Source organism: Narcine bancroftii, chromosome 8 (assembly GCF_036971445.1).
Source record: "Narcine bancroftii isolate sNarBan1 chromosome 8, sNarBan1.hap1, whole genome shotgun sequence".
NCBI lineage: Eukaryota > Metazoa > Chordata > Chondrichthyes > Torpediniformes > Narcinidae > Narcine > Narcine bancroftii.
Window position 1 is genome coordinate 11,191,875 of NC_091476.1, and position 22,082 is coordinate 11,213,956.

A 22,082-nucleotide genomic window follows, 5' to 3' on the forward strand; every position below is an offset into this window, starting at 1 on the left:
ATCCAAACTGTACAGCTCAATACCATTCCAACCCCATCTTCAAATTTGTATCAAGCAACAAAGAGACAATGAACAAGAAAGAGATTGAAAGTCAAGCAGCATGGTGCCAAGATAACACCTCTTTCTCAACATCAATAAGATGAAGGAGATGATCATTGACTTCAGGAGGAAGGACAGAGTCCATTCCCCAGTCCACGTTAATGGTGCTGAAGTAGATAGCTTTAAGTGTATAGCTTTAAGTTAATACATGTATCTCCAACGCCCTGACCTGGGACAATCAAATTGATGCAATAATTAAGAAAGCACACCATCACTTCTACCTTCTCAGAAGATTAAGGAAGTTCCACATGTTACCCCTGCCTCTCAAAATTTCTACAAGCATTGCTGGATACATCACAGTTTGGTATGGGAGTTGCTCTCTGCAAGATTAGAAGAAGCTACAGAAGGCAGTGAGTGCAGCTCAAGACATAACACAAACATTGCTTTCATCCATCGACTCCATTTATATCTCTCACTGGCCAGGAAAAACAGCCATTGTACAGAAAGACCCATCAGATCACAGATGCACTCTCCTCTCCCTCCCCCCAATCGGGGAAAAGGCTTAGGAGTCTCAAAACATACACCAACAGGCTTAAACTCAGTTTCTTCCCTGCAGCCATCAGGTTCCTGAATGAACCCCATAACAGTGCTCTCATGTTGCCCTTGCTTGGAGCTAATTGATCTTTCTGTTCATTGTAATCCTATATTCTGTATACATGTAATGTTAGCAATAACCTGCTGATACATTAGGAAAATAACCCTTTTCATTGTATTGGGAATTTTGTGACAAATAAATTTAAAGTCACACTCAAAACTCCAGTAGATGCAATGGAAAAACCAGAGTTTCTGTTTCCAACTTGTCATTTGTACTTTTTTCTTCTCTGGAAGCAGGATTAGTTATTGCTGAAGGTTGTGGAAAGTTTTGGCTAAAAATACTAAGTACTGAATAATCAATAGGTCTTTGTTGCTAACATAAAACTCTAATACACTTCTTTAGCCAGAATGGCTAGATTCCAATCTGTTATTTACTGGAATTACTGATTTCAACTTCCAACCACTTCTTTTTTAAATGTCAGAATTGGTAATGATTTTGAAGTACTGTTAAGTGATTACATAGAACCTAGGACAGTAGAGCACAGGAACAGGCCTTTCAGTTCACAAAGTCTGCACTGAATATGATACCCAAATTAAACAAAAATTCTTCTCCTTGCACAAGATACATACCTCGCTATTCCCTGCATGTCACACTCATAGTTATATAAAAAAATTTTTTAATTTTTAAATTAAAAAAATATAGACATAGAGCTCAGTAACTGGTCCTCCCGACACACAAGCCTGAGCTGTCCAAATATCCCAATTAACCTACTCCCCTGGTACATTTTGAAGGGTGAGAGGAAACTAGAGCACCCAGAGAAATCCCACACAGAGAGCAATCCTGACAGACTAAACTGGACTCAAATCCAGGTTGCTGGTGTGGTACACCACTGGCCTACTGCAGGGGGCAACCTCTGTATCTGCAGGAGTGTACCGCCGGCCTACTGCAGGGGGCAACCTCTGTACCTGCAGGACTGTAAGGGGACAGGACAACACCTAGCCAGTTGTCAATCAGTCGGCCTGAATGGATCAATCACCCTCCGGGATATAAGCCTGTGCCGGCCTCAATCAGAGTTGTGGCAGCTGCAGCCAGCCTGGCTCTTTGGAAGTCTTTATGGATTAAAGCCTGTTGTACAGTCTTTACCTTGTGTGTGTCTGTGTGTGTCTGATTCTGGCTAACACCGCACCACAGCTCGCGCTGCAATTTCTTTTGGCTTGGCTTCGCGGACGAAGATTTATGGAGGGGGTAAAAGTCCACGTCAGCTGCAGGCTCGATTGTGGCTGACGAGTCCGATGCGGGACAGGCAGACACGGTTGCAGCGGTTGCAGGGGAAAATTGGTTGGTTGGGGTTGGATGTTGGGTTTTTCCTCCTTTGTCTTTTGTCAGTGAGGTGGGCTCTGCGGTCTTCTTCAAAGGAAGTTGCTGCCCGCCGAACTGTGAGGCGCCAAGATGCAAGGTTTGAGGCGATATCAGCCCACTGGCGGTGGTCAATGTGGCAGGCACCAAGAGATTTCTTTAGGCAGTCCTTGTACCTCTTCTTTGGTGCACCTCTGTCACGGTGGCCAGTGGAGAGCTCGCCATATAACACGATCTTGGGAAGGCGATGGTCCTCCATTCTGGAGACGTGACCCACCCAGCGCAGCTGGATCTTCAGCAGCGTGGACTCGATGCTGTCGGCCTCTGCCATCTCGAGTACTTCGATGTTAGGGATGAAGTCGCTCCAATGAATTTTGAGGATGGAGCGGAGACAACGCTGGTGGAAGCGTTCTAGGAGCCGTAGGTGATGCCGGTAGAGGACCCATGATTCGGAGCCGAACAGGAGTGTGGGTATGACAACGGCTCTGTATATGCTAATCTTTGTGAGGTTTTTCAGTGGTTGTTTTTCCAGACTTTTTTGTGTAGTCTTGTGTAGTCTTCCAAAGGCGCTATTTGCCTTGGAGAGTCTGTTGTCTATCTCATTGTCGATCCTTGCATCTGATGAAATGGTGCAGCCGAGATAGGTAAACTGGTTGACCGTTTTGAGTTTTGTGTGCCCGATGGAGATGTGGGGGGGCTGGTAGTCATGGTGGGGAGCTGGCTGATGGCGCTGCAATAGTGTTGCGCTAACCGCTGCGCTGACCATGCTGCCCTGAAAGGGATCTAAAGAGTTCATGGTTGAGTAAATTCAAGGCTGAAATTAATATTAGGGGAAAAGTCACTGGATTAGGAAATTCTGGCAGGAAGGTGGCACTGTGATAAAAACCATCAAACTTATTTAATATAGGAGATTGCATAAAGAATAGAATAGTCTTTTTTTTTAGTTCTCAGGTAAGGTTAAGGAATTATTCTGCACAAAATAATTTATGCACCAAACAAAAATGTACGCAAATTGATTAATTAATAAATGTATCATCAAAATGTTTTTACATTCAATGAGACTTCAACAATGCATGTACAGATTTGTTGCTTTGGTCATGTGATTGTCTTCAATACATTTCATTTGGATACAAGAATAATATCCATTGATGGCTTGAGTAAGAGCTACAAAAATGAATCCACCTTCTTACTTTCCCTGCACCAGCTTAATATCATTCAATTTGTGTTTCTGACACAAAATAAATGAAAATTAATTATTTAATTCCATTAAGAAGATTTGAATGGCAATGATACAAACAGGACGCCGCTTCAACTTACACGGTTCTGTGGTTGTGGAGATTGACAATTCCTCAAAATTTGAGGCTATGGGTATTATCTCATCTGAAGTTTAAACTTTCTGGAGTGATTTTAAACTGTTACAAAGGATTTTGTCTTTTCTATTTAATTCTAAGTGAAAATTAGTTGACACTGCACATATTGTGTGGGTCGAACAACAAATGATTTGAGAAACATACACTTCACTGCGGTGCAGGAATCTACAACACCATGATAAATGCGATGAACAGCTGATTTTAATAACTGCCGTGCCTGCACAGAATGACAATTTGCTGAGTGTGGAGAAACATACCTTTCAGCATTTTTACAGCCACGGTTTTACAGGTTGATGATTTATCGATCCCAAAGGCAGATGCCTCCACCACTTTGCCAAATGCACCGAGTCCCAGAGTTTTGCCTGTGGACAGACCGAGAAATGTGTTTGGATAGCAGCAGCACTCTATTGGATATATGGGAGCTGGACAATACGGCTTGATTGAATAGAAAAGATCCGATCACACTGAAAAGTGAGGGACCTCTGCACAATTCCACTTTAAATGAGACAATACTCGTTCGTTAAGTGAATACCAAGTTCACACATTTTCCTGCTTCTGAGGAGAGGGTCAAGGATGAAGTGTGGTGGTAGATTCTCTTGGGGAAGTTATGGGCTGGGGATAAAACAAGGGCTGTTATTATGGGAAAAAGGGCAACTCTCAAGAGATATCGAGGAAGAGAAAAGGCCTTATCCAAACTTCAAAAGAATAGAAAGCAGCAGTGATTAAGTTTCTGAACTTCCAAGCCAGAAGTACGAACTCAAGTCCCTCCATGACAGATGATTTTTAAATTATATGTGGAATTCAAAAAAAATGTCTAGTGACCATAAACCTACCAGTTTATTGTAATTTGGCTTGTAATTTTTGTCATTTGGTTCTCTAATTCCCATCTGAAGAAAATTTTGACCATTTTGGCCAAATATGTGATTCCAGACCCACAACAATAGCAAAGGCTTTTGTGCTCTGAAATGGGCCAGGAGTTTTACCATAATTCTAACCTTTCTGCAGTGGCTCGGGAAGGCAGTTCACTAACACTTAGGGATGGACGATAAGCCCTGGCCTCGTTAGCTTTGATGATGTCCGGAAAAAAAAGTAATGCAGGAGAGAAGATGAGCTCCAGCAAAATGGGTGATGGATTGCAGGATGAAGGAATCACAAAGGAAGCAAATATCACAGTCAGATTTCAGAACTTGGGAAGGTATGACTTCATGGAGGGAACCATCAGCTGACCCATAGTTTTAAGCTATTGATCTAAGTGAATGTTTTGAAGGAGTGAATTCCAAGTGACAGGCATAGTAATCAAAGAAGAATCTGCTGCCAAATTTAATTCAAACCATTACCATCTCTTCCAATGTGTATTCTCTGTAAATTTGTTGTACATACCAAGTTTGAGTCTGTCCCTGGGAAACTCCCATTTAGTGCTGTCATACTGGAAGTGATCACACTGCTCATCTAATGGCATTTCGTCTGGATCCATTATAATTGATAGATACCCAGTTTTAACATCAACAGTGCTTGGCTGCAAAAAAAAATAAATGGCTCGTCAATTCTCACCATCCCAAGTAAAGAAAATAGCTGAGTAAAACCATCAACTTTCTTATTAAAGGAGTGAAACAGATCAGGGAAGTGTCATCTCACCTTGAACTGAGTTAGCTAATCTACATCAGGCTGGTAGAGAGATGACCAAATCCTTTCCTTGATTACCTTGGCAAATATAAAGCCACAGTTTCTAGCCCTCTTATGAACTGGTGAGAGGTATTGCAAGCAGTGTCTACTATTTCTCTTCAAAGTTTCAACTGACCTATACGAGCTTACAGTGAAATGGTAGTAAGCAGGGTCATAAAGAACACCTTGATGAAGGGCTCAAGCCCAAAATTTTGGTTACGTATCTTTATCTTTGCTGTCACCTACGGCTCCTAGAACGCTTCCACCAGCGTTGTCTCCGCTCCATCCTCAACATCCATTGGAGCGCTTACATCCCTAACGTCGAAGTACTCGAGATGGCAGAGGTCGACAGCATCAAGTCCACGCTGCTGAAGATCCAGCTGCGCTGGATGGGTCACGTCTCCAGAATGGAGGACCATCGCCTTCCCAAGATCGTGTTATATGGCGAGCTCTCCACTGGCCACCGTGACAGAGGTGCACCAAAGAAAAGGTACAAGGACTGCCTAAAGAAATCTCTTGGTGCCTGCCACATTGACCACCGCCAGTGGGCTGATATCGCCTCAAACCGTGCATCTTGGCGCCTCACAGTTTGGCGGGCAGCAACCTCCTTTGAAGAAGACCGCAGAGCCCACCTCACTGACAAAAGGCAAAGGAGGAAAAACCCAACGCCCAACCCCAACCAACCAATTTTCCCCTGCAACCGCTGCAATCGTGTCTGCCTGTCCCGCATCGGACTTGTCAGCCACAAACGAGCCTGCAGGTGACGTGGACTTTTTACCCCCTCCATAAATCTTCGTCCGCGAAGCCAAGCCAAAGAAGAAAAATAAAGTGCACTGTTTGATTGGCCTGCGGAGTTTCTCCAGAATTGTGATGTGACGGGGTTAGGGCTAGGAATGACTTTCTACTTTTCTGCAGCAAATAGCCCCACCCATAGCTTTTTTCTCTTCATCTTCCCACCCATACTCACCTCTTGCCTGTTGGCCTGTGCACCTCCTCCTGTTCCCTCCTCTCTACCCCTCCCCCCCACCTTTTTATTCTGGCACCTGCCTGCCTTTTGTTCATTCCTTGACGAGTGGAACTGGTCAGAAATCTTGGTTACACCCCCTTGCTTCCTATAGATGCTGCATGATCTGCTGAGTTTCCCCAGCACTTTTGTGCGTTGCACCACAATCACAGTGTCGCAGACTGTTCTGTTTAACTAGATGATTTATTTCTACCCAGTTCAATTTATAAGTTGGCATCTTACACTGATATTCAAATTGCAGAAATATGTCATCCAAACTATATTCCATTGTGCCTGCCAAGATAATGCTACACGTCAGGGTCTTATGTCAATTGTGGAAGGTCGGGAGGGGAATGTCTGACAAAGTTGTGTAATTGTTTGCAGGTGTGAAAATCTTTTTAGTTACAATGCCTTCCAACAGCAGTGCAAGGGCTGTTGAAGACTGCAGAGGTACCGAGAGTAAAACACAAAAGTGATTGAAGTAAAAACACAATGCTGGAGAACAGATGGGCTGAAGTCAGTTTTTGCTGGAGGGTGGAATATTATGCAGATGATTTGGCTTAAAAATTCATGAGTCAGTGGAACAAATCTCATGGTGGCTGAATGATGAAATAGGTTAGAAAAGAAAAGCTTCATCACCAAAGCAAAATATCGGGTGTCGTAGTGGCCTGCTAACCGGGATGCGACCTGGTACACAAGATGGCTGACGAACGTGACGACTGTGCAGACCCCATGGGGGCCAATTTGTCCCATGTGACAACCTGCACAACGGGAAACAACGAGCAATGGTGGGAACGCCAACCAATCTGACGCCGCTGTGACGTTACTCCTATCTTCAGCGGCAGGGAGGGAATATAAGCAGAGTTCCCAGTGGAATAAATCAGCCTTCGATTTTGACTTCTTGGGTGTAGGTCATTCTTTTCACCCTTTGCAGTGGCATGGACAGTACCGTGTCATTGTTTAGGGATGGACTTGAAGGATCAGTGTACATAGAAAAAACACAAAAATGCTGGAGGAACTCAGCAGGTCTCGCAGCACCTATAGGAGGTAAAGATTGATAATAAAACCCCTTGTATCTGGAATTACAGCAATCGACAGCTTTAAGCAGCTGGTAAAAAAAATTGAGGAAAATAAATTAAAAAAATTTAAAATAAATAAGAATAAAATAACAGGTAAAAATATGCATCTAAAATTTTCATGTTCTTTGAAGTAATACATAAACCTTTGGTGAAGATTGGAGCAAATGTTCAGCCAGCGGAGTCCTTTGGTCATGCTTGGCTCATGGCAACTGTTTGAATAAAGTTGTGTGAAACAGCAACGTGGCCACCCAGGGTGAAGAGCGGGTTGATGCTGTTCGCCATTGGGGTGACTTTCTTAAAGCGTCCCTGCTTCGTAAGAGTTGCCCTAGTCAGAGGCTTTATCTGTAAACTTGGGGGAGGGGAGGTAGTGAATTATCTATTATGTTATTGTTCATTTTTCAGGAAGCTCCAAATTATACAAAGGAAACCCAAGGGCTTTAGGCATTTAAAAAAATGTTGACACTTGTGTGATACAGGAATCATGGAATAAAAGCAAAATAATGGAGATGCTGTAAATTTGAAATCAATTGGAAAATTCTTCTGCTCAGATAGCAGCTGTGCAGAAACAAATAAAACAAGCTGAGTGTAAAAATTAACTCGGGTTCATTTTGATGCTGATTTACTCGTTGAGTATTTACAGCATGTCTGCTTTTATTTTTTTTTTAGAAATTACAGCACTCAATTTGTGCCCAGCAAGCTTTAACAAGCAGGATTAAAACAGATTCTTCAGTTAAGCTCTCCTTCAAACAGTGCTGAGGGCTTCTTTAATGCCCATCATCAGGGCAGATGCTTAACATTTCGTGAGCAGACAATTTCTCTTAGAGATGCAAAAATGCACTGGAGAATCATCTTTTAGACGTTTAAGATTCTGGAGTGGGAGTTGAATCCATGATCACCTAACACAATGCCGTCACTGATACCTTGACATAAACACAGATAAATAACATTTTTCCAGCCACTATGATTCCTCTGGCTTCACACCCTCTACTATTGTTTGTGACAAAGACTGATTTTCTGCACACACCTCTTGTGTAACTAACTTCCTCTCAGTTCATTTTTGGAATATATATCGTGCCAGCTACACTTTTCCGAAGAGTAGAATACAGCTCAGAGCTTACACGTTATGAATAATACAGTGATTCATGTAATGGTAATAGTTCAGACATGGTGAATGAGAACTGACAGGAAGGTGATGCTTTGGTTTCTCAATGGGAAGCATGATGCAAAGGTAAAATCCATTATTGTCTCATAATCCTACATTTAGAATGTAACATGCATGAAATGCTTTAACTTCTGTCTACTGTAAGGCATACAGAGAGTTATCACTTTGTCCAGTGCCCCTCACAGAAACCTACAGCACCTGGTGTGCCGAGGTGGTCTCCCCTCCAAGTACTGGCCAGGCCTGAGCCTGCTTTGCGTCTGAGATCAGACAATCTCAGAGGTGTTAGAATCCCACAAATTTGCACAAGTTTCCTTTCTATGAAATGTTACTGCTTTGACAATAATTTAGAAAACTGAAAGATTGCTCACAACCTCACCTTCTTGAGTTTCCGGATAAAAAGTGTGAGCAAAAGCCAGAAGAGAGTGGCTGCCACCCCAGTGCAAACCAAGATTATCAGCTCCAAGTTGGACTTTTCCTCAGACTCTGTAACAGAAAAGAGTAAAGGTGGTTGAAAAATGTAAATCTTCAAGCAAAAAAAATTTTCTGTGGTGACAAAGATGGTTTCTTATCTCCAGATATCGCTGGTATGTTGATGGCAATGCAATGGAGAACTGAAGAAACAGCGAATGCTGGGAATACCCATCAGGTCAGAGAACATCTGTGGTGGGAGAATCAGAGCCAATGCTTTAGGTCCATATACTCACCTCTTGTTCTGCTGTAAAGTCACAGATCTAAAACATTGGCTCTCTTTCTCCATCCACTCATCTGACTCGATGAGTATTTCCAGTATTTCCAGTTTTCTTGTAACCACTGTTTCTTTTTTATGCTTCTTACCAGGAATCAAAAATGAGGAACAATTTGATGAATCAGCATTGTTCTCTTCAAAAGAGGCGAGACTGATCTAATTGAGGCGCGGGGGGGGGGGGGGGGGGTGGGGGAAGGGCAGAGTAGGGGTGGGTAGGGTGGTGGAGGGCATGTTGGTAGATTGTTTCTTTGCAGTGGGTCGAAAACCCACTGCTTCTCTCAAAGGGGAAAAAAAATCACTGTTGTAGATCTCACCTAGAACAGATATGTATGCTGAAGTTTCCACCGTTCCCTTCTCATTTGTTGCCTTGCATTTGTATTCTCCTTCATCATCATGTTCAGCTCTCTCAATAATCAAAGTTCTCCTTCCTGATTCCAAGGATATGCCTGTGGAAGAGAAATAATATTTTTGTGTTAAACATTTTAAAGAGTCTTTTTGGTACTATTGGTTTGCAAAAGTAATAAGTTACATTGTCAAAATAAAGCCTTTGTCCCTGCTTAGTTTCCTTAGTCAAGAATGATTTAAATAGGGGGCTGTGGCCATGTGAAGGATCTAGGCAGACACGTCTTGGATGAGCTCTCCATGAAGAGTATTAAAAGTTTAAAATTAAGATTTTTTTCCACCATGGATGAACACAAAGAAACCAAGATAGCAAAAAACAAAATCGAAAGAGACACCGACTCAGCCCGGAACGTCAAGTGAAAGTCCAAAAGGGAGTGGCACAACAGCGGCCTTGGGACCAGATGAACCCAGCAGTGCTGGGGGAGGGGGGAGGGGGGGGGGGTGTTGACACGAGACCTGAATGCAATCCTGGATAACTTGGAGACTTTTATGCAATCATTTCATGGGTGCTGAAAGATACGTCAGAGAAGATGACTGAATTTAAAGAAGCAATTGAGGATTTGATGCAATGAATGGGCCAAGCAGAAGTTGTCTTGGTTAAAATGCAAGAAAATCTGAAAGCTTTGGAAGAAGATGCAAAGAAGTGGGACTTGGATAAACAAGCTATGCTGGACAAAAACGACCACATGGAGAATTTTAGCAGATGCAATAATGTTCAGATTATTGGTTTGAAGGAAGGGACTGAAGGGAGAGACCTGGTGAGCTTCTTTGAAACTTGGATCCCATGAGTGTTGGGAGAAAATAAATTCAACAGATAACTACAAATAGAAAGGGCTCCTTGGACCATCGGACCCAGAAGATCTGACAAGCAGCAACTATGGCCGGTCCTGGTAAAACTTTTGAGTTACTAGGAACATGAAATGGTTTTGGGAGCAACGTTTGATTCCTCAAAGAAACACAATGGGCCGCTTCAGATCGTAGGCAGATCGGTGTTATTCTTTCAAGACTTTAGCCCAACTTTGATTAAGGAAAGGAAGGAGTTTGATGATGTAAAAGGGCAATCATGGTCAAAGAATATCAAATACTTGATGATATATCCTGCGACTTTGAGAGTTGAAGTAACAGATGGCAATCGACGTTTTATCAAGACTAAGGAAGAAGTAGAAGATTATCAAAGATTAAAGATATTAAACAAGAATATTAAGGAGAATGTTTACAAGGGCCCAAGTAAAAAGTGTACTTTTGAACCATCTTGTATTTATTGTTAAGTATTGTTGGAAATTGCACGGTGAGTTCAAGCAAGAGCGAGAACTTGGTAAGAATAGTAGCAGGGTGGAGATTCTGGTTGAAGGGGGATAGTGGCACCGGAAGCGGAACAGTTTTGCAAGATGGCGCTAAAGGGAAGGGTTCTTCTTTTTCAGACCACAGGCTTTTCTCGTGGGCTTCCGGGATTTTTTGTTTATGTCACCGTCAGAGCATAGCACTATGTATTTTTTTTTAAAGGGGAAAGATCACTCTATTACTTGAATAATCAAAGAAGTTTTATTGTTGAACAATATTTGTGGAAGAACTGGTATGGAAAGGGCAGATATAGTTTTCTTGCAGGAAACACACCTTACTAAATCGGAACATGCAAAATTAAAGAGAGGATGGGTGGAACAAGTGATAATGTCTTCTTTCAGTTCAAAGGTGAGAGGAGTAACAATTTTAATTAATAAAAATGTCACAGTAATGGTTGAAGATATATCGATTGATCAAGCCAGAAGGTTTGTAATGGCAACATTGTAAAGAATCCTGGATGCTTATAAATATCTACACTCCAAATTATGACAACGAAGCCTTTATGAAGAATATCTTTGTTAAAAGCAGCAGAAGGTAGATGAAATATATTGGTCAGAGGGGAGGGAATTTTAATTTCTGTTTGAATCGGATATTGGATAAATCAGTGAGAACTGGTAATGAGGGTGAAAGCTGCAAAAGCTACATTATTATTAAATAATTGCATTAGGCAATTCCTATGGAACAATAAGGTGCCAAGTATATCACTGGAAAAAGTAACAATGGATTTTAAACTAAGAGGATTTAGGCTACCGGATTTTAGAAAGTATTATTTGTCAGCACAAAGCCAGATTTCTTTCCTCCTCCCCAACTGGATTCGAATGGGTTTATACGCAGTGAAAGAGGGGGCAGTGAAGGATTTTATTTAAAAGTGGAGTGTTAAGTCATAACAAAGAAGATGGAAAATCCTATATTAATACGTGATAAGAGTACGGCAAGAAATCAATGATTGCCTTGGAGAAAAAGCAGGGATATCATTAAGAACACCATCATGTAAGAATATTGTGGACAGAATATAGGTAACAGAATATTCAACTCCTGGTATGACAAAGTATGAGATACATTTAAGACTGTGATGCAAAGGGGATTCTTATGTCTTTTGATCAACTAAAACAGAAATCTGGAGTAGCTGATGGGACTTTCTTCTCTTTCCTCCAGCTAAGATCGTTCAGAGAGAAAGATGGGGCCAATGTTGGTCCCACCTGAAATTAGTGAAATGGAACAAATGATCTGGCTGGGGAATACACCTCAACTCATAACATAAAAATGTACTATGCTCTCCAGAGTGAAAATGCAAAACCAGGTTCACAGAGGTCGAGGGAGAGATGGGAGTGGGATTTAGGTGTTGGAATATCAGAAAGTTGTTGGTCTGATTGGTGCTTGGATAGTATGACATCAATTATAAGTGCAAGATATGGAATGGTTCAGTATAATTTCCAACACCAATTATATCTTATTTGCCCTAGAAGCTACGTAGGTCAAAATCTGAAATATCAGAGATGAGTTTTTGATGTGGGATTGAAACAGGAATGTTTTTACATGCAATATGGTTGTGTGTGAAGGAGAGGCCTTTTGGCAGGATATTGCGGAAGTGTTAACAAGGATTACAGGGGTAACCTTCAGAGATGACCCGGTGCTTTATCTTTTGGGTAATTTTATTGAAATAAGTATTAAATTAACTAACTTCCAAATTTCTTTTGTGAAAGTAGTTTTTAGCCATGGCTAAGAAGTGTATTGCAGCTACTTGTAAGTCCAACTCTCCCTTAGTCATAGCACGATGGACTGCAGAGATGAACAGTTGTACACCAATGGAGAAAATTACATACAATCGAAAAAAACAAGTATGACGCATTTGTCAAGATATGGCAGCCATATTTGGACCATATAGGGGCCCAATTATAATAATGATACTTGGTGCTGTTACAATGGATATTTTGAGTGTGAGCTCTGACAGTGTGTGGCTTTATATTTAGTAGGAGGTGGAAGGGGCTTTTTTTTTGTATGAAAATTTTTAATATATAACAATATTGAAGATTTTACTAGGTAGATTTATAAAAATAAAAAATAAAATATATTTAAAAAAAGTTAAATAAAGCAGAGACACAGAACACTGCAAATGTGCAGATCTGATGCAAAAAAAAATCTGCAGGAGTAAGTGGGGAAAAGGGAGCTGTCAACATTTTGGAATGAAATCCTTCAAGGCTGATATCCAGTGCAAGGAGGAGAATGTAGAAGGGGCGAGACATGGGCCATATAGAAATTTGTGAATCTGAGAGGGGTGAAGGATGGAGTTGGGAGACAGAGGCCAGTGCTGGGGTGGGGGGGGGGGGGGAAAGTGAGAGAGAGAGAGAGAGAGAGAGAGAGAGAGAGAGAGAGAGAGAGAATTCAGTTCTACAGTTCAGTAGCACCAGCTGGCTGGCAAGCTTGTGGAAAACTCCCATTTTGAAGATGGTTCTGAGTTCTGAGTTCTTAGTTCTCTGTGGTGACCTGAAAGAAAGAGGTTATCATCTGGAGAACCCTGATGGGGCAAGTTTCTTCGGCAAGACGCTGAAGTGGCTGATCTGAAAGAATCATTTGTGGGTGTCCAATGAGCAACAAATCTCTCTCTGAAAACCGACAAGAACCTTCCTGAGCGGTAACCATTTACCTTTCAGGCACCAAAGCCTGGTGAAATTCATAAATGTTAAATTCTATGCACAGTATGCCTGCAACCAGTAAACTTGGAAGAATGAAAAGTGAGATTGGACTGTGAATCAAATAACTTTTATGAACTTATACCCACATTATATATATGTGCGCTTAGAATTAGAAGGGGGTTAAGTTAGGTTAAGCTAAATAGAAATAAGTCAGTTTTTTTACATTTCTTCATTTGTTTACATGTGTATGTTGTGTACAGTTTTTTTTGCATGACCAATAAGTAGTAATTCTTTCTCACCCATATGAAGAAGAATCTCAGGGTTGTGTGTGGTGTCTCAGACAATAAATCTGAATCTGAAATAGTGGCTTCGATGCCCTTCAAGTCTCTGTCAGTTTTCAGAACAATTCCATTGTGACATTAATCCACTTATTTCCCTGTAACCTATTAAATCTTTTTAACTCAAACTGGTCTCCAAAACTAGCCCCTTACAGGAACCAAGTTACCTCCAAGAAAGTGGGAAGAAATCAAAGCACTTGAGGGAAACTCACAAGATAGCAGGGAGAAGATGCAAACTCCACAAAGACAGTACCAGAGTTCAGGAATGAACCTGGCCCATTGGTGCTGCAAGGCTGCATAACTACTTTTTTGAGAACTTGACCTTCCAAATTGCATGCACAATATTTTATGGTTGCTTAAATACCAAATTAATTTTGATGCCACGCATTTGGAAAGACACAAAAAGACACTACATATCTTCATACAATGGACTTGGAATGTAGAATGTGTAATTTTTTTTAGCATTATACCAGCAAATATATTTGCATTGCTGTAATTGCAAATTTCTCCTATTTTCCATCTTATTGTTTAAATAAAACTAAAGGTGAAAGGTGAGACAACAATGATGAAAATATTTATTGGTGGAACTTCATTTAAATGGAATGATAAGAATGAACAAAATGGATGGATACAGAATTTTTCTTTTTAATAATATACATACATTCCACATAATAAAAGCATCATGATTTTCTTTAACTATCATTATGAACAATGTTGGGAATGCTGGTCAAGGTTCATGGAAAATGTGACATTAGAAAAGAAACCAAAACAAGAAAACCACTTTTTGAACTGTGAACTCTTCTGTGATTTTCTAAGAAATGCTGTCTACATATTCCACATGTGAAAGGGTAGCTAATCCCTTGACAGCTGTCCTGCATGCTTTAAATACCATTAACAGATGGTTAAAAGCTGGAGATGATAAAAGCTTGTGAACAGCTAACATTAAAGTGTACAAATATAGTTTTGAAATCTCCTTTTGATACTTTGGGTTTTAATTTTCCATCAAATTAAAGATCCGAGACGAAGGACACCATGTCAGGGTTTGAGATTCAAACATTTTTCATAAGACAATGAGAGAATATTACTTCTCAAATCAACTGGCCTGTTATTCTTATCACAGGAACACAGAAGAAAAATAAATGTAACTTTGCACACCTGAAGCTGGAAGAACCAGTTTTTCATTTTTGTACCAGGAGATGATGGGGAAGGGTCTTCCTGTGACATCACAATTTAGGACCACTGTACTGCTGCTGTTGACCTCCATGTTTGTCAGGTTCTTCTGCAGGACTGGGACTGTTTTAGCTGTAATGCATCAGAGAAAATATCAAGTCATTCTTTATTGTTTTTAACTATTTGTATTTCTCTTCAGTTCCTCAGCCACTGACATTGACTGCCGAGTGATAGCCTGAACAGTTTTTTAAAAAATTCCATGGCAAAGAAAGATGTTTAAACTGTTTACCTCCTACTGGCTCTGTTTTTCGATTTTCCCAGAATTAATGTGAGGGATGTGTGGGAGGAAATGTCTGACCAGGATGTTCCAGACCACTTGATCAGGGGGCAGGCTCGCTGTGTCAGCTGCTTATATTTTCACCTTCTTTAATTATTTTTTGCACGACTGTCTAATGAGTTAGTTTCAAACCTGCCCCTAAATAATCAGGCAAATTCAGACAAACTGTTTCCAAAGACATATGGTAAGGAGAGAGTAGGTGAATGAGGGAAGGTTGCTAGACCATTCATGTCTCTGAATAGACTCTTTCTTTTCGCAAAGTATCTCCTTGCCAGCCATTGAAAGGCACATAAAAGAAAGCCTTTCATTGTATCTAGGTACAGATAATGGTAATAAATAAATTTAGGTCTAATATATTTGTGAATCTTGCAGATTAGCCAATGTTTCCAGAAGCCTCAGCAAATTTGACATGTCCACAGCAACCCTCAACAACTTCAACAGATGCACCATCGAGAGAATCCTGCCTTGATGCAACACTTGGGGGTATTGGAGCTGCTCTGTCGAAGACTGTAAGAAACTGCAGAGAAACTGGGAACATAATTTAGACCTTCATACAAACCCCCTTTCCTTCCACCTGCAGCAGAAAAGTAGGTAACGTACCAAAGGACTCATTGCACTCTGACCACACTCTCTTCTCCCTCTTCATAACAGAAACTTGAAACTAAATTAATAGTGCTTGAACAAGTTTTGAGAGAACCTGAGTAAGTACATGCTCGAGTTGTCTGAGGGACAGTTAAACAACAAATTCCTAAGATGTAAAAGAACCAGAAACATTCAGATTGATCGGCGGAGGGCTGCGTTGCGGAGATTATCCCTCTCGGAGAGGGGTAGGAATATATGGCCCAGAGACCGCCACCACACATTTGGAAAGGTAGGATTATGCATTTTGGCGGAGTTTCTCCGCCTTTACATCTCAACTTTTGGATAAGTACTTGGAGAACCTTCCCTATGCCATATGTGCTCTGTAATTGGTAAAGGATTGGTATGTGAGTGGGAAGGGAAAGTTGCGAACCAGTGCTCTAGACCCAATTGTTACTGAGATATTATGCTTGAGAAAAATGGTCATTGGCCCACTTCCTTTGGAGTTATGAAACCGTGCACATAACGAGTCAATTAGGTACAATTAAAAGAGGTTTTTAAACATTTTCCTTCCACTCACATACCATCTTAAGCAATCCCTTACTAATCGCAGAGCACTTATGGCAGAGGAATGGGTCAAAGGTCCTGTGCTGTAAAGATTATTCATGTGCTATTTGGTATCTTAAGCCATTAGCAACTTCAATTTTGGACAATTTTTTCGAGCTGAGTTCAAATTGCAAAACATTCTTGGTAGGATGTGAACTCAAGGTCCTGAAAGAAATATATTGAAGGTGCTGGAAAATTGAAATAATTCGAGAAATGCTGGAAAGGTTTAATGAAAGATCTTTGATCTAAAACAGGAAATCTACAGTGTTTGACTCAGCACAGGACTTGTTTGATTAATACCTGGTGTTTTCATTGACCCCATGGATAAAGTTTTTTGGATGGTTTTCAATGCTGAAACCCATAAGCAGGTACCTTGGGAGAGAGTGAGTAGCCAAAGGGGTAACAGCGGAGGAGAAGTGTTTCTTCATTCTAAAGAAGAGTCTGGATGGAGGAAAGGGGTTCCTGATGAATAGTTCTATATCTGCATTTCACGAACATTATTTTGGACTGCAGGTATGGGTAGGCGTGTGCTGGTGAGCACGAACACTGGGAATTTCAAGAGGTATTGTGAAGATAGAACGGATAGGAGGTGAAACATTGGTTGAGAGGTTCTGACTGTGGGATGATGTGAGGGAGCAATGTGAGGGGCAATAGGTGGAAGTTAGCAGGATGTGGATAAGAAGGAGTATAGAGATTGCAAAGGGTTTATGGGTAATCTCCCCTGGCCCACAAGCACTGTGGAAAAGGGATTTAACTCATGGTACAACCCTCTGACCTTCTGCCAATTACTGGTATTTCCAAGACTTTGTAAGCCCATGGTTAAAAATAGGACCATCAAATTTAAAAGCAGGTAATTTATTATAACATTTGAAATTATCAGCTTGATTCCCTGATTTTAGTGCCTCATCTCACCTTCAGTAAGGTCATAAATATATAGGTTTCAGGGAGATTTTATCCCATTTGCAGATACTTTGGATTTTAATCACCACCTGAATTTGGGAGTTTAGATCCATTCAGTATAATTGTAAACAATTTAACCTCAAGGGAAAAGCACACCTCAGTTCACCTCCATCTGCATCTGATAGCTACAAATGGACTGCCAACAGAACCTTCTGAATTGTTTGTAGGAAACTGTGACCATTACCTTTTTCCTTTGCCAGAGATATTCACACAAACTGTGCCTGTATTACTAAGCTGTTATCAACTAACTCGGGACATATCCAGGTTCATTTATGTAGTTAGAATCGCTTTTGTCTGAAACTTACATTCTACGTGAACAACGGTGTGCAGCTCACACTCATCCCCACAAGCTGTGTCTATTGCTTTGCATTTGTAAATTCCACTGTTGCTTTTTGTCACATTTCTGATCACAAGCACCAGTGAGATGGAGTAGTTTCCTTCAGACCTTTGGGTGAAGTGACTCAGTGGAACATCTGAGGGATTCCCAAAGGACTGGTAATACCATAAGACCTCCTTTTTATAGTATTTTCTGAACCGACAGATGAGTTTTAGATCATCTCCTTGTATCCATGATGTAGTAGCATTTGCTTCAAGGTGCAAGACATCTGACTGATCTAATCCAAAACAGACAAAAGACAATAAACAAAGGTGACACACAAGGCTCTATAGATCTTCCTTTAAAGTAACTTGAGTGATACTTAATATGTAATTTTTTTCCCCATAAGATATTGGCAAAAAATAATTTACACAAATAGAAAATTGTTTAAATGAAGTAGTGTTATAATTTGGAGTTGGCAGTTCGTCTCTTTAAGCATGAGTCAGTGTTAAATTGATATCCTACTATTTCCCATTTATCCAGTATTTAAGATAAATTAATATTCTTTTTATTCAAAACTGTGTTGCTAGAATATCACTGATGCTACGACTGCAACATCCATTACAGCAAATAAAAACACAAACAAAATATTTGGAAAGTGTGTTCTGGAGTTCTTACTGGTTTCAAGATATGTCCTTAAACTTTGATCAAAAATGTTTGCATCTATTTGAGAAGCATAGAAATTCAAATTGGAGGCAACTTAGGTTGCCAGGAAACAGAGACATGGTCTCTTGATTCTCTTGAATCACCTCTTTAAACTAAATTTCATCAGGTAAGATTTCTATGTGGGGTCTAGGAGGCCCAGGTTTGTTCTCAAGGTCAATACAGTTCAAATAGATTACCAAAAAAAAATTGCAATGGACTTCTTCAGGAGATTTTAAAAGATTCATTAGTAATATTCCTGTTTTTTTTAAATCATCAACAGACAATCCTCAAAATGCTAACATTAAAATCGGTTGGCATTTCTATTTCTTCGTGTGCACAGATGACTTTCCACAAGGCATTGAATGAACCAGTCTTTGGTATTTGGATTAGATTGCCAACACTACCATTGGTCTACTGCCTTTCCATTCATAGTAGCATTCACCCAGACCTTTAAGATCATTGTTTTTAAACATGTGGATGAACATTAGCACTACCATTTACATTGTTAAATGAAAATACCCTTAATAGGAGTAGACAATCCTTGTACTTTACAACTATTGAAAAATCTAAGACAATATTTCAGAGCAGGAGAAGAAAGCTGGGAAATTACAGCTCTATTATTCAGCTTTATTTTCCAAATGTGTCATCACCAATCATTAATTATTGCCTGTCGGTCAAAGACATAACTGAGGATTCGCCTTTCCAAGATGCATCAGTTATATTTGTGTCGCAAGTCTGTTTGGGTTGTATGATCTAAAGTTCATCAAAGAAATTAAAGTTTATCTTGAGATGCGGTAAATAAAAACCTCAGACGTTGCCTGTTTCACTGTAGAGCTCTATTTCTTAACCTGTAGTCTGCAGGATGCTTACAATCCGTAGGTTTGTCATGGGTGTTCTGCAGTGAAGTGGCAAAGACAAATATTACATCGAATTATTAAACTCATGCAACTGCACATCACAAATAATGGACTCTTTGTCCCATTGTCCATATTGTCCATCAAGCTCCCATTCACATGACACCCAACCTGGATAACTCATGTTCTGCCTGAGATAAGCTGCAACCCTTTGCTATGAAGATTGAATACTTAATTTTCAGATAACCCACTGTGGTGGTCCATCACCGGCCTACTACAGGGGGCAACCTCTGTACCTGCAGGAGAGTAAGGGGACAGGACAACACCTGGCCGGCTGTCAATCAGTCGGCCTGAATAGATCAAGCCCCACCCGGTCCCTCCGGGACATAAGCCTGCGCCGGCCTCCCGAGGCCTCACTCAGAGTTGCTGCAGCCACAGCCAGCCTGGCTCTGTGGAAGTCTTTGTGGATAAAAGCCTGTTGTACAGTCTTTATCTTTGGATGTGTCTGATTCTGGCTAACAGTGCACTACACCCCCACCCCATTTCCTCTCACCCAATTCTCTTTACCCTCTTCCTTCTTTCTAACCCTATCCCCACCTTTCTATTACCCAGTTTTTTCCCCTTTCCTTCACAGGCCTCGATTCATCATCCGCACACCCTCCTCCATGGGGGAAAACACTGGTTTCCCTATAATCCTTCCCCACCTCTCACCATCTATCCCTTATCTGGTTCAACTCCTCACTTTCCTTTCTCATCAGTTTCCATAATCTTCAGCCCTTTTTTGTCTCCAGTTATCACTTCTTGGCCTCTTGATATCCCCCCCTATCCTCTCCTACTTGGCTCCATCTGCACATCATCCCTTCCTCACCTGGGTCCAGCCTGCCTTATCCCCATCACATTTTTTTCACACTGGCTGCCTCTCCTTTGCACCCTCAGTCGTGATTCAGGGTTTTGGACTGAAATATTGATTATCCCTTTCCCTTCATGGATGCTACTGGACTCATTTCCTTCACCAGTTTGTTTGTAGCATTGGACGGAATGTAACTCACTGGGACTGTGAGGTAGCAATACTACTAGTAACACTGCTACGCTGCTCAATAATTTATCCCCTATCTGAAAATAATGAAAGGAGCCCAGAACATGAAGGCTTGTGTGGTTAATTCAGAAGGTGAGGGGGCCCTGATAGCTATTAGTTAAAGATTCGGCATGTAAATATAAGTATGTTAATGTCAAGTTCATTGAATGTATTTTTTTCTCAGATATAGCCAGGATCTACAGTTTGATAACTAAAAAAATAATAATTCCTCAGGAAAAGGCTGCTCCCTTATACAACAGAAAATCAATCTTGGAATTAGCCTCTTCAAATAGCAATCCTGGTGCCATCAGTTCTTGTTCATTTAAATAATATCTCTGGATGGGGTCCAGCTGTGTAACAAGAGCAAAGATCGGCTGAGAAGTCAAAACACAAAATGCTGGAGAAGCCCAGCAAGTCAAGCAGCGTCCTTTATGTAGCAAAGGCAAAGATACAGAACCGACGTTTCAGTCTATTACAGAGTTAACAGGGCAGTGTAATGGAACTGCAAAACAGGAAATCCCAGAAACCTTGAATACGGCTTTATAAGTGTCATGTTCTTCTGTTATTTTAAAAGTATGAACAATGCACAATAATTATTTGATGGCTGTCATTGGCATTAGCAGGATATTTGTGGGTGGTCAAACTGATAAGGCGTCTACTGAGTGAAAAAAAAACTGTCCCCTGGTGACCAGAACAATAGGGATCATAGCACTTTTAAAAGAACGGAAATGACTGGAATACAGTCATGCCTTGCACGTGGGTTCAGAGGGTTAGATGCAAATCGGACCAAGACAGGTTGGACAGGAGTGACGTGATGGTAGAGGTAAAAAATATCAATAGCTTTCTCGAGAATGGTTCCTGCAACCGTTTTTAATTTTTAAATAAATTTTGCATTCAGAAATACAGCCCAGTACAGGCCCACGAGCCCATGCCAACAATTACACCCAATTGACCTACAACTTTTGAAGATTGGGAGGAAACTGGAGCACGTGGGGAAAACCCACGCAGACATGGGGAAAACAAACAAATACCTTAATGACAGCACCGGTATGCTAACCGTATGAGTCATGAGATGTGTCATGAGCCAAACACTTCATAATATTTTTAATCAGATTCTGATGATGACTGTGGGAGTCCAATTTATCTTAAACAGTGTGCAACCAAACAAATGATTAGCCTTCCTTATGCTGTTTGTGTCTTCTTTTCACTGCCAGGATCAACAATAATCCTCCCTACACATCATTGAAGTCCAAACTCCCTCAGTTTACTTGAAACTGACCATCCTACAAACACCTCCCCCACTAGTAATGCACAGAAAGCATTTTAAGCTGCATTTTAAAAAAAACTGAAAATGTCAAGCAATATTCAACAAGGTGAGAGTCATTAAGGATAAGAAGGGAACACCTTGAGATTTAAAAGTGGGATCCTGAGGTGTGGGATGACATGAAACTGGATTGAACTTGTCAGATGCAAACTACAAAGGACATTTTGAAAATAAGGATACATGTATCCATCAGCTGATCCTGAATATCTGTACTCCCTTGTGTTTCATCTTGTATTCGTATGTGTGAGTTCTTAAACAATACATGGATGAAGGAAAAAGTTCTTTACTTTAAAGTTGATGTAAACAGCACATGAGGCATGCCATGAGGCTGCAAACCTCCATTACAGATACTGCATACTGTGTGCCAACCCTCTGCTGGCAGCCAAGTCTAATCAAACAGCAAGGCATTGCTAGTTGCATTGCAACCATGA

General features: G+C 40.8%; 1 protein-coding gene and 1 long non-coding RNA gene across 6 annotated transcripts in view; one reads left to right on the forward strand and one right to left on the reverse strand.

Annotated features, from left to right (window-relative positions):
* Nucleotides 1–22,082, forward strand: part of LOC138740364 (uncharacterized) — a 153,803-nt gene that overhangs the window by 128,865 nt on the left and 2,856 nt on the right. The window contains exons 4-5 of one of the 2 annotated variants that reach the window (XR_011342863.1): nucleotides 15,605–16,103; nucleotides 18,284–18,512. This is a non-coding gene — a long non-coding RNA (uncharacterized lncRNA). Of the gene's footprint in view, nucleotides 1–15,604; nucleotides 16,104–18,283; nucleotides 18,513–22,082 lie in introns of those variants that run through there. The other variant, XR_011342862.1, reaches the window with a different exon arrangement.
* The window catches only part of kdrl (kinase insert domain receptor like), a 138,426-nt gene that overhangs the window by 35,757 nt on the left and 80,587 nt on the right, over nucleotides 1–22,082 (reverse strand). For all 4 annotated transcript variants that reach the window (XM_069892898.1, XM_069892901.1, XM_069892900.1 and 1 more), the window contains exons 13-18: nucleotides 17,683–17,991; nucleotides 14,881–15,027; nucleotides 9,326–9,457; nucleotides 8,643–8,749; nucleotides 4,741–4,876; nucleotides 3,618–3,722 (exon numbers count right to left, since the gene is read on the reverse strand). In XM_069892898.1, coding sequence (XP_069748999.1) covers nucleotides 3,618–3,722; nucleotides 4,741–4,876; nucleotides 8,643–8,749; nucleotides 9,326–9,457; nucleotides 14,881–15,027; nucleotides 17,683–17,991 — 936 coding nt within the window. The remainder of the gene's footprint in view (nucleotides 1–3,617; nucleotides 3,723–4,740; nucleotides 4,877–8,642; nucleotides 8,750–9,325; nucleotides 9,458–14,880; nucleotides 15,028–17,682; nucleotides 17,992–22,082) is intronic.